Here is a 10,287-nt window from a genome sequence, read left to right on the forward strand (position 1 = left end):
TGGGAGAGTTTGGGATGGGTGAAACCAGGATGTAGTTGGGCTCAGTCTTCCCCAGGGTGCAGGAAGGTGGCTCTCCCATGGTAGGGATTGTATTTGGGCTATCTCAAAGTGCAGGGGAGAGGGAGAAAGCAGGCAGATAGTCTGGAATTAGGTGCTGGTGGACCCCCTGTGAATAAGAACTGGGTAGGAGGGTCCCGGGACGAAGGTCAGGCTCAGGGTGCAGGGCGGGTGGCTCCCAGGCTTGGTGTATGTCAGGGTGCGGGGCGGGGGGCTCCCAGGCTCGGTGCAGGGCCGCTGGGTGGCTCCCCAAGGCTACTGCAGGGAGCCAAGGGGCCACCCGCTAAGCTCTGGCATCTCTCCCCGACGCTCTCTGAGAAACCTGCCGCCCTGGGCGCCCGCAGTCTGTACGGGAAAGCCTGCCTCTGCCAGCCCGCCCCGCAGCGCCAGCCAGGCCGGTCCCGCCCCCTGCGCGGCGGCCCCGCCCCGCGGCCGGCTTGGCAGCGCCCCCGGCCGGGCCCGCCTGTCACTCCGCCGGCCCGAAGATGGCTGCTGCCTTGCGAAGGTTGCTGAGGCCCTCGGTAAGTGCGCGGGCTCCGCTCCCGCCCCAGGCCAGCGGCCCCCGCTCTCCGGGGCACGTGGGGGCCGCCTGGCTGCAGGGGTTTCTGGTGCACTGAGCCCCTTTCATTGCAGGGCTCCGGGATGGGTAAGTGACCCCCCCCCCCACACACACAATCCTGGGGGCACGGAGCTCCCCCCACCCCGTGCACGCTCTCGGCCGGCCCCCTGAGCCCCCCGCTCTTGCACATGCGGAACCTCTGCCCTCTCTCCCTCCAGGTAGCCCGAGCAACAACTCCCTTCTCCTGGGGGGCCTGTGCGGCTGCCCTGCGGCCCCCTGTTCCTGCTGCTGCCGCCGCCGCCGCCGTCGGGAGGGAATGCACGGCTCGGGCAGAGCTGCCCCTTCCCCGGTTCCATTTCAGCACCAGTAAGTCAGAGCCGCCCCTCACCGCCGCCTTGCCAAGAAGCGTCAGCCGCCATAGCGCATGGCGGGCAAGCGGGCGCTTCTGCCGGGGCGCCCCCGTGGGTGGGACTGAAACCAGCCGCAGGGGTTACAGTGTAGCTCGGAGCAGATGCGTGGGGCTTGTGGATCAATCACACGCCTGCAAAATCCATTGCCCTCCGGTTTCCGTCTCTTTCTAACTTCTTCACTGATAAAGTAGCCCTTCATCCTAATCTGATGTTGGGATGCTAAATTGATGGTCTAAGAAGCTGACCTCGTGTTGGAGACTATGAGAGCCGGGCAGGTTGGACTGTATGCTCTTGGGATGGTAACGTCTGCAGAGCTGCAATTTCACGGTCCTGAAATGTTGATCTTTGTCTGGATAATATGCAGGTAAAGTGACATCTGCAAGTGTAGCCATGCCCTAAAGTTTTTCTCTTTACAGGATTGAGTTGGAAAGCATTCTCTTCTAAAATGTCACGTTTGCACATGGAGTATCTTTGCTTCTCAAACATGTAAACTCCCCCACCCCCCATTGCTATAACGTAAAAAGGCAAACAAAATCCTAACATAATATGATGAGCACAAATAAATATATTCGAACTACAACATGGTGGATCTTGAGCCTGATGTACCCCTTTCAAGCGTTGATTTGTCTTGTGTGCCCCCAAGTTTCACCTCACTTAAATCTTGCAAAATCAGACATAAAAATACAAGTGTCACAGCACACTATTACTGAAAAATTGCTTACTTTCTCATTTTTACCATATAATTATAAAATAAATCAATTGGAATATAAATATTGTACTTACATTTCAGTGTATAGTATACAGAGTAGTATAAACAAATCATTGTCTAAAATTTTAGTTTGTACTGACTTTGCTAGTGCTTTTTATGTAGCCTGTGTAAAACTAGGCAAATGTCTAGATGAGTTGATGTACCCTCAGGAAGACTCCTCTGAGTATGGTTGAGAACCACTGACGTACAGTATGATTCATTCTTTCTAGGTTCTTCAAGGTTTGTTCCTGCCGTTACCCAACATGCCCCATATTTTAAAGGAACAGTTGTTGTCAATGGAGAGTTCAAAGAGTTGAGCCTAGATGACTTTAAGGGAAAATATCTGGTACTTTTCTTCTACCCTTTGGATTTGTGAGTGTAACATTTTTTAAAAAAAATAATATCTAGACTTCTGCTCAATCAGCCAGAAACAGCATGTTGTGGGTTTCTATCTCTACCAACATTTCATTTGACCTTCTCCTGGGTATCCTTGTCAAGCAGAAAGCATGTCTGTTTCTAGAGTGTGAATGATAAAAGTTGGGGAGGAGATAGTTTCATACTGCAACAATAGTTCTGCTGGCTCATTTGAGTGTAAAGCTGGGAACAAACCCTTTTGCCTCTGGAGCCTCCAGGGCTTCAGAACAGAATCGGCTCCACTGCATAAGGGGATCCTGGTTGCAGAGAACTCCTCTGCCAGTGTGCCTTGGAGCTCTGTCACCATGAAGGGGTTTACTTAGGGGTGGGCTATGGCAAAGCTGGTAGATCTGTGATTAAGCAGCACCAGTAAACAAAAGCTGTCCAGATTGGGAGTTGTGGGTTGCAACTCACATAAAGTCCTGAGCCCACAATACTAGCTGTGGAGTGGCTCTGCTGGTGGTGTAGCTGGGAGAGGATTCCATTTTCAATCCCTCCGCCTAGGTTCCGCTAATGTAGAACTTTTCTGCAAAATCTGCTCACTAAGAGCTAGCCGATGAGAACTCATGAAAACATCTTGCTTGTTGAAAATGTAGGCACAAAAAATCAGCGTACTATTTAACTGCATTGCAATTGCTGTTTTTCTGAGACTTGTTGAAACTGATTCAGCTACTTGAAAACTTGAATCAGTGATGAAACAGAACTGTAAAACATGCTATATAAGTAATACAGCAGTGTGTTTTGTACCTGGAAACCAATGTTTCCTCGTTCTTTTAAAAATTCTTTGTGAGGCTTAGATCTGGAATAATTACAACTTACTTACTTTCTTTTATTTACTGTCCTTCTTCCTACCCAGCACTTTTGTATGCCCGACAGAAATTGTGGCTTTCAGTGACAAAGCTAATGAATTTCATGATGTGAACTGTGAGGTCGTTGCTGTATCTGTGGATTCTCACTTTTGTCATCTGGCCTGGATAAATACACCACGAAAGGTAGGAGTCAGGAGGCTGTTTTCTCACTAACAGCACTTTGGGGAGTGCAATTAAGAAGCTGTGTAAAATACTATGTTTGCTCATGCAAAGACACTGATTGCCTTCAAAAGAGCATTTCAGCTAGGATTCAACTCTGCAAACCCTTACTATCAAGCATAAATTTCCACTCTCATTTTTGAATAATCTTTCTCTAATTGAACACAAGTTCATACAGAGGCATTTCCTAAATATTCAACTTGCATACATTATTTACAGTAGTTTATTTTAGGAGAGGCCTAAAAAAAAAAGCAATCAAGAAGAAGGAATTACCTGATTGTAGCATTTGACAGCTTTTCTATGTGAGTATATTTAATATGAAATCTAATTTTAAGTATTAAATTTTGAAGCACTATCTTCCTCATCCAGTTCTTTTAAAATAAAAAATGTGGTGATAGATAATAGTTTAAAAACTTCTTTGCCATATTTAGCTAATAGCTAACTTCTGAGTTTGAAGTAATAACACAACCAGAAACTTTGCTTTTCTGTCTAGTATGTCTCAGTACTCTTGAAGCTTACACAGTGTGATTAAATGTTAACTTCTGAGTAAAACATATAATGCATATTCTATTTATGAAATACCTTAAATAAAGGTAATTATTACTTGTGATCTTCTACATAAAATTTAGTAGTTACTACATATGTCTGCAGTGTACATGTAACTAGTAAGTAGTTAATCAGTAGCTAACTTTGACAACTTCTTTCTGATTAAATTGAAACAAAGAATAAAAGGTTGTTAGGATTTTCGGTAGCTTTCAGCTGATGCTATAAATCCCCTAACAGCCTTGTTTAAGACACACAGAAAAGCTTAAAACTTCTTGTGTAATAAGATGGTGCACCTAACTCCTTGAGAGAAGGAGGAAGTGCTAGGGAGGACTTGTTCTTACTGTCAGGCCTCTTTACATTAAGTAATGCCAAAATGTTGTTGGTCTTCTGCCAGTAACCAAACTAGAAAACCTAATGGGGCAGTTCAAAAAAAGCTCATATCTGATGTCATCAGTTATTGCTAATTTGGTTATGTGGAAATGCTTCATTGTGTTTATACTTCCAAGCAAAAGTGTAGGTGGGTCAGGACCAGTTTGTATAATTGCAGATTCATGTGAAGGACCATCAGCTGATGTTGCCTTCTTCTGTGGGTTTGTGTGTGTGTGTGAGTGTGTGTGTAATATGCAGACAGAGGAGAAAGCTAATTTTGTTAAAGTCTGTCATGCCTAATATACTTGGACAAAGCTTTGCCTTGGGCAAATCAGTTTTTATTCGTATTAAAGTTGGATCAAAACTCCAAAATGTGAATATTGGCTTTGATTTATAACTTTGTGTGCAATAGTACTTGGTACCTGTTTCATCCATAGGTCTCAAAGCTCTCTATAAAGGTGGGAAAGTATTGTTCCCATGGTGCCTTTGAGAGAAACTGAGGTTCAGAGAAACAAAGGCCTTGATTTCTTTAACACTTATGTGAGTAAAGTTTTATGCACAAGTATGAGTTGTTCTGTCGTGGATAGGTATGTGCAGAATCAGGGTCTATGTGATTGCCCAAGGTTGTACATGGGTTCATTGACAGTGCCAGGAATAGAAAAGCTAACAGATTTATCAGTCTCGTTTCAAGGATAGGTTATCCTGTGGTGGTCAAAATGTTGCACAATTCAGTACACACTCTCACTCGACTGCCCAAATATAGGAAAATATGTGCTTTAAATACTGAATCTATTTACATACAGAAAACGGAATATCTTTGACATATTCTAACTGTTCCAAAATAAACGTTACTAACATGAGAAAAATGCAAACATCTGTACTTGTACATGGATATTCAATTTTTATAATAAAAGTGACATCTCTCTTAGTAGATCATGTGGAATTGATGCTCTTTTATTTAATTAAAATGATCACCTAGTGCATAAGGTGAAATAATTTCCCCCAAAATCTTCTCATTGCTGTTATGGGTGGTCTCGTATCTCCTGTGTCAGCAGTCTGAAAATCATTAGTGTAGAAGGGCTTCGTGCTCTGGGAGGTGGTGTTTTTAAAACCAGCAATTAAATTCACTCAGAGCAAGTGAACTAATTATACCATGTTAAGAGCCTAGTTTAATAAAGGCTCAAGAATGAAAGTTTTATCAGTGCTGTGACTCCTGAAGGGAACTCCTAGTAGGGCAGTGATGCAATGAGAATAAAAAACTAAATAGATATTCAGTCTTCACTCTTATTACGCTCAAACTTACCTTTCGATTATTTATTTCTACTAGAGTGGTGGCTTGGGACATATGAATATCCCACTTCTGTCAGACCTGACGAAACAAATCTCCCGAGATTATGGTGTGCTGTTAGAAGGATCTGGTCTAGCACTAAGGTAGGACCTTGTTCTCTGGTAACCTCCACTGTTCCCTAGTTATGGCAGTGCCAAGTTTAAAACTGCATGGGCCATATTGTACTCCCTTTCCCCTCAAAAATCTGTGCGAGGGTGAAACATAAGAACGCTGGCTTGTTTTGCAGTTTCTGCAGTGTGTTATAGAAGGTGGGGGAAGGGTATATGGCCTTATGGAGAGATAGGTCAGGGTGTGAAGCCTCTGAAACTTATCTATCCAGGAACACTCGTGGGGAAAGAATGTTCTGTTCTGACTCTCCTAACCCAATGCTTGTTCTCTTCCCTATCTCTCTAAGATTCTATTAGTACTATCTATCTAATTGATAGTACTAATATCTATGCAGAGCTCCATGCAATTTTGAGGAGGTCAAGCAGCACAAATGCTCCAATCTCCCCCTTCTTGAATGCCCATGGATTCCTAGCTGCACATGTTTGGCACAGCGGGATTTGCCACATGATTGCAAGGAAGAGTGCACGCTACTTGGCACTGCTTTGTATTTCCCTCCTCTGTGGACTGAGGACCCTTTCTGACCTGTGTATTTGAGGGCGCATGAGTTCTATTTCTTATTGCTATAAAGTAATAGAGAACAATAGTGATCCCAGAGCTCTCTTTTTAACTCTGCTTCATAACCCTTTTGTTTTTTAAAAAAAAAAATGTGCTCAACTTTTTGTCTAAATTATTTGCTAGGAAGGAACTTGAGTATTTGTTGCCAAATCTAATTAATTCCACCACTTTAGTAGTTAAAGGGTGAGATTGAGACGTTCTTTTAAATGCATAACCAGATATCCTCGTAACGAAGGCTTAGACTCAATCCTGTATTCTATATGCAGACAAAACTCAAAGTAGCACCTTAAAGGGGTTTTGGAGTGCCTCAAAATAATAGGTTTCAGAGTAGCAGCTGTGTTAGTCTGTATTCGCACAAGTACTCCTTTTCTTTTTTCAAAATAATAGGGAGAAGTGGTTTCAGGACCTGGAAAGCATGGGTGGGATTAATGCTCTGATTACACTTTTGTAATCAGCATCTTTAGTTTTGACTATTGTCGTTACTACTTCTTAGCTATCTTATTGTGCAAAGTACAAATTAGCAAGTACTGTACAAATGGTACATATCACTATTCCATACACTATGGTATAAGTGATTTAGAATAACTCTGTGAAATAGATTTCAGCATGCACAAGAAGCAAGATACAGAATTCATATTGCAAAGGTTCAAAACATCTTTGTTCATATACAGAGGTCTCTTCATCATTGATCCTAATGGAGTCATCAAGCATCTGAGTATCAATGATCTCCCTGTTGGCCGCAGTGTGGAAGAGACCCTTCGCTTGGTGAAGGCATTCCAGTATGTGGAAACTCATGGAGAGGTTTGCCCAGCAAACTGGACTCCAGAGTCCCCTACGGTATGTGTTGGTTAAGTATCACCATCCAAAATATGGACCCAATCCTGGAAAATGTTCCACCTTATTGCATGGAAAGTCTGAAGACTGGGCACTATAGTATGAAAGAACTTGTTAATTTAAAAGTCTTTTAAGTTTTGATTGTATGAATTGGTGCCCTCAGTCTGAATCAGTTAATGTGCATACGCAATACTCAAAGTTACATGTGTAGAAAACATTCACATTTTGTATTCTTCTGAGAGCACAAAATCCCTCCTTCCACGCAATACGTATGAGTACATGCAGTCTTCGCTTGCTTCCCTTGTTAACTGTCATGACAGTCTGCCTGGATTTGCCTTGTGTTTTGTATAAATTTAAATTAGGGCTGTCAAATGATTTTAAAAAATCGCAATTCATTGCACGATTAAAAAAAAAAGTTCCGATTAATCAGAGTTTTAATCGAACTGTCAAACAATAGTAGAATACTAATTTAAATTTGTTATAAATATTTTGGATGTTTTTCTACATTTTCAAATATGTTGATTTCAATTACAACACAGAATAGAAAGTATACAGTGCTCACTTTATATTTTTTTATTACAGATGTTTGCACTGTAAAAAAGTGCAATCTACAAGTTGAAGCATGAAAGGCTATGCAAATGTTTAGCATATCTGGCATGTAAATACCTTGCAATGCCAGCTACAACAGTGCCAATATGAATGCCTTTTCTCACTTTCAAGTGACTTTGTAAATAAGAAGCGGGCAGCATTCTCTACTGTAAATGTAAAAAAACTTGTTTGTCTTAGCGATTGGCTGAACAAGAAGTAGGACTGAGTGGACTTGTAAAACTGTAGAGCCTACATTGTTTTGTTTTTGAGTGCAGTTATGTGGGGAAAATACCTACATTTGTAAGTTGCACTTTCACGATAAAGAGATTGCACTACAGTACTTGTATGTGGTGAATTGAAAAATACTATTACTTGTTTCTTTTCTACGGTGCAAGTATTTGTAATCAAAAATAACAAAGTGAGCACTGTTCACTTTATGCTGTATGTTGTAATTGAAATCAATGTATTTGAAAATGTAGAAAAATATCAAAAATATTTCTAATAAACAATTATAGAATACCAATTTAAATTTAACAGTGCAATTAAAACTCTGATTGATAGTCCTAGTTTAAATTTTTTAATGTCTTGCAGTTAAATATTTTTCAGTTTTCTTTTTGCAGCTGAGAAGCCTGCACTTCTGTTAAAATACCTTTGTACATTGCTTCTCATGAGTGAGTGGACATTCAGAAATAACTGTGTGGTTTATTAAAGCATAAACAGTATTCTTAAATGGAATCTTAAATATAAAGCCATAATTTTTTTCTCATACACTTTGTGTATATACCAACTTGTATAAAACTGTCTCTCTTTGTTTACAGATCAAGCCAAGTCCAGAAGCTTCTAAGGAATACTTTGAGAAAGTGCATAAATAGATCATCAGATACAGCTAGGTGGCAATGAAAGAGTCCTTATTATCGGTACTTAGAAACCATATGCTGGATTTCCTAAGGAAGCAGTCATGATTGCATTTAAATGCAATTTTTTTTATTTATTTTTTTGGTGTTTAAGAAAAATTGTTAAATGCTGAAACATTAAATAGTTACATAATCAGCAAGTTTTAAATCATATTCTTGGAGCTGTTTTTTTCCTCAGAGAGTGTGTACTGCCGTCCCATATATCTCTGTATTCAGCCATTCTCTTCTTTATCTCCCCCATGTATATGTGCCTGTGACTTTGGGGGGTCAGGAGTACTAACCTTTCCTCCTTCCTTTTAAGCAGTCCTGGAATAGAAATGGTGCCAGGCTTTCTGTGCACACATAAAAATTGGATGATAGACTCTTGTTTCTGAGAGCTGGAAATACTGAGCTGTAGAGTGGATGATACAGAGAAATATCTGGAACGTGGTTCCCTTTAATTTGCCAGTAGCTCTTTAGGCAGGGATGGAAGAATTCCTTGTACAAATTATGTTTGTTTTTTTTCCAAACTGCTTCCACATGCAAACATGATTTGGAGGTAGCAGTAACAAATGTCTACAATCGTTCAACTAAAATGTATTGGAATATATAACATTAAATGAAGAGTAACTGCATTCCATTTAGGAACTGGTGGAGATGTGAACTTAACTCTAATCGTGGTACATTTACTGGCACTTAATAATTTCTGTTTTGCCTTTTTAAATAGTTGGTCATACATTTAAATTGTCTGTTGCACTAAATGCAGATTTCCAAATATTGTAGTGCTTGATGTGTAATTATGTTGGAAGATTCAGTAAGTCTGTTTAAGATCTAATATGGCTTCCTCCTGAAATGATTTTGAGCATATATTTTTTTCTTAAACTATGAAATCATTAATAAATTAATCTTAAAGCAGACTGTCTACAGTGTGATTGTAACTACCATCTAGGTTGGATGTTCTTGCTCCTCTGCTTACCGGAGATTGGGTGTGTTGTTGAATTAAGTTTTATCTCCCACAGCCCCACCTACTACCACTTATAAGCTGCTAGTGGCTACAGATAAATGCAGAAGAAACTGGACCATATGTGTGGCAAAGGGAGCAAAGGAATAGCTGCTGAAGGACTGGATAAGTGAAAACTCCTTAAAATCCTGGATAAACAAAATGAATCTATCCACCAGCAGGGGTAGAGAAGAAATAATGTGGAAGAATGAAGGTGGAAGCCTATAAGAGCCCAAGTTGGAGCAGTGGATAGCTGGACTAGTTAGTTCTTTGCTAACTAATCTAAGAGAATATTGCTCTAAACTTTAATTGACTAATTTGTCAAAATGCTAGAGTGACCAATGAAAAAGGCTTCTCTTGTATCATGCAAGAGCATGTGGAGTGTTCATTTAGGCACATTGACCCAAAAAGAGTGATAGTCAATGACTGAGCTCTTAGCTCTATATACCTACCAGGAATCTTTTTGACCCCGTCAAACCTCATATTAGTTTAGTTTTTCATACTTGTAGTATTAACCAGATATTTGTGAAAATTTAAGATCCTAGTCCTGAGAAGACTTGCACATGCTTCCTCTATGCATTGTGTGTAATCCCATTGACTTCAAATCGGTGCTCTTTGTTTAAATATCAAAATTTTCTAGTTAGGAAAAAATCTCTACTTCGGGTGTATTTTCAGTTGCTAGAACTGAACAGGCATATGGTGAGTCACAGCTGGGTCTCACTGCTAGGTAAGTTGTAAGTAATTGTTTTATCTAGTTCAACTGTAAACCCTTTGTGGCAAGGACTTTCTTACTATGTGTTTCTACAATACCTACTGCAATGGGCCCTGAT

The 10,287-nt window shown here is 40.7% G+C and overlaps 1 protein-coding gene across 1 annotated transcript; it reads left to right on the top strand.

Annotated features, from left to right (window-relative positions):
- Nucleotides 1-480: 480 nt before the first annotated feature.
- Nucleotides 481-9,349, top strand: PRDX3 (peroxiredoxin 3). The gene is made up of 7 exons (XM_084633829.1): nucleotides 481-578; nucleotides 835-982; nucleotides 2,005-2,146; nucleotides 3,045-3,180; nucleotides 5,459-5,562; nucleotides 6,814-6,979; nucleotides 8,383-9,349. The coding sequence occupies exons 1-7, from the start codon at nucleotides 543-545 to the stop codon at nucleotides 8,434-8,436; spliced, it is 786 nt and encodes a 261-aa protein (XP_084489955.1). The 5' UTR covers nucleotides 481-542; the 3' UTR covers nucleotides 8,437-9,349.
- The last annotated feature ends 938 nt before the right edge of the window (nucleotides 9,350-10,287 follow it).

This window comes from Lepidochelys olivacea (genome assembly GCF_965140295.1).
Source record: "Lepidochelys olivacea isolate rLepOli2 genome assembly, chromosome: 7".
Taxonomy (NCBI): domain Eukaryota; kingdom Metazoa; phylum Chordata; order Testudines; family Cheloniidae; genus Lepidochelys; species Lepidochelys olivacea.

Coding starts and splice junctions, on each gene's coding strand:
- PRDX3 (XM_084633829.1), top strand. CDS start 543: ATGGCTGCTGCCTTGCGAAGGTTGCTGAGGCCCTCG. Junction 579..834: donor GAAGGTTGCTGAGGCCCTCG/GTAAGTGCGCGG, acceptor CTCTCCCTCCAG/GTAGCCCGAGCAACAACTCC. Junction 2,147..3,044: donor TTCTTCTACCCTTTGGATTT/GTGAGTGTAACA, acceptor CTTCCTACCCAG/CACTTTTGTATGCCCGACAG.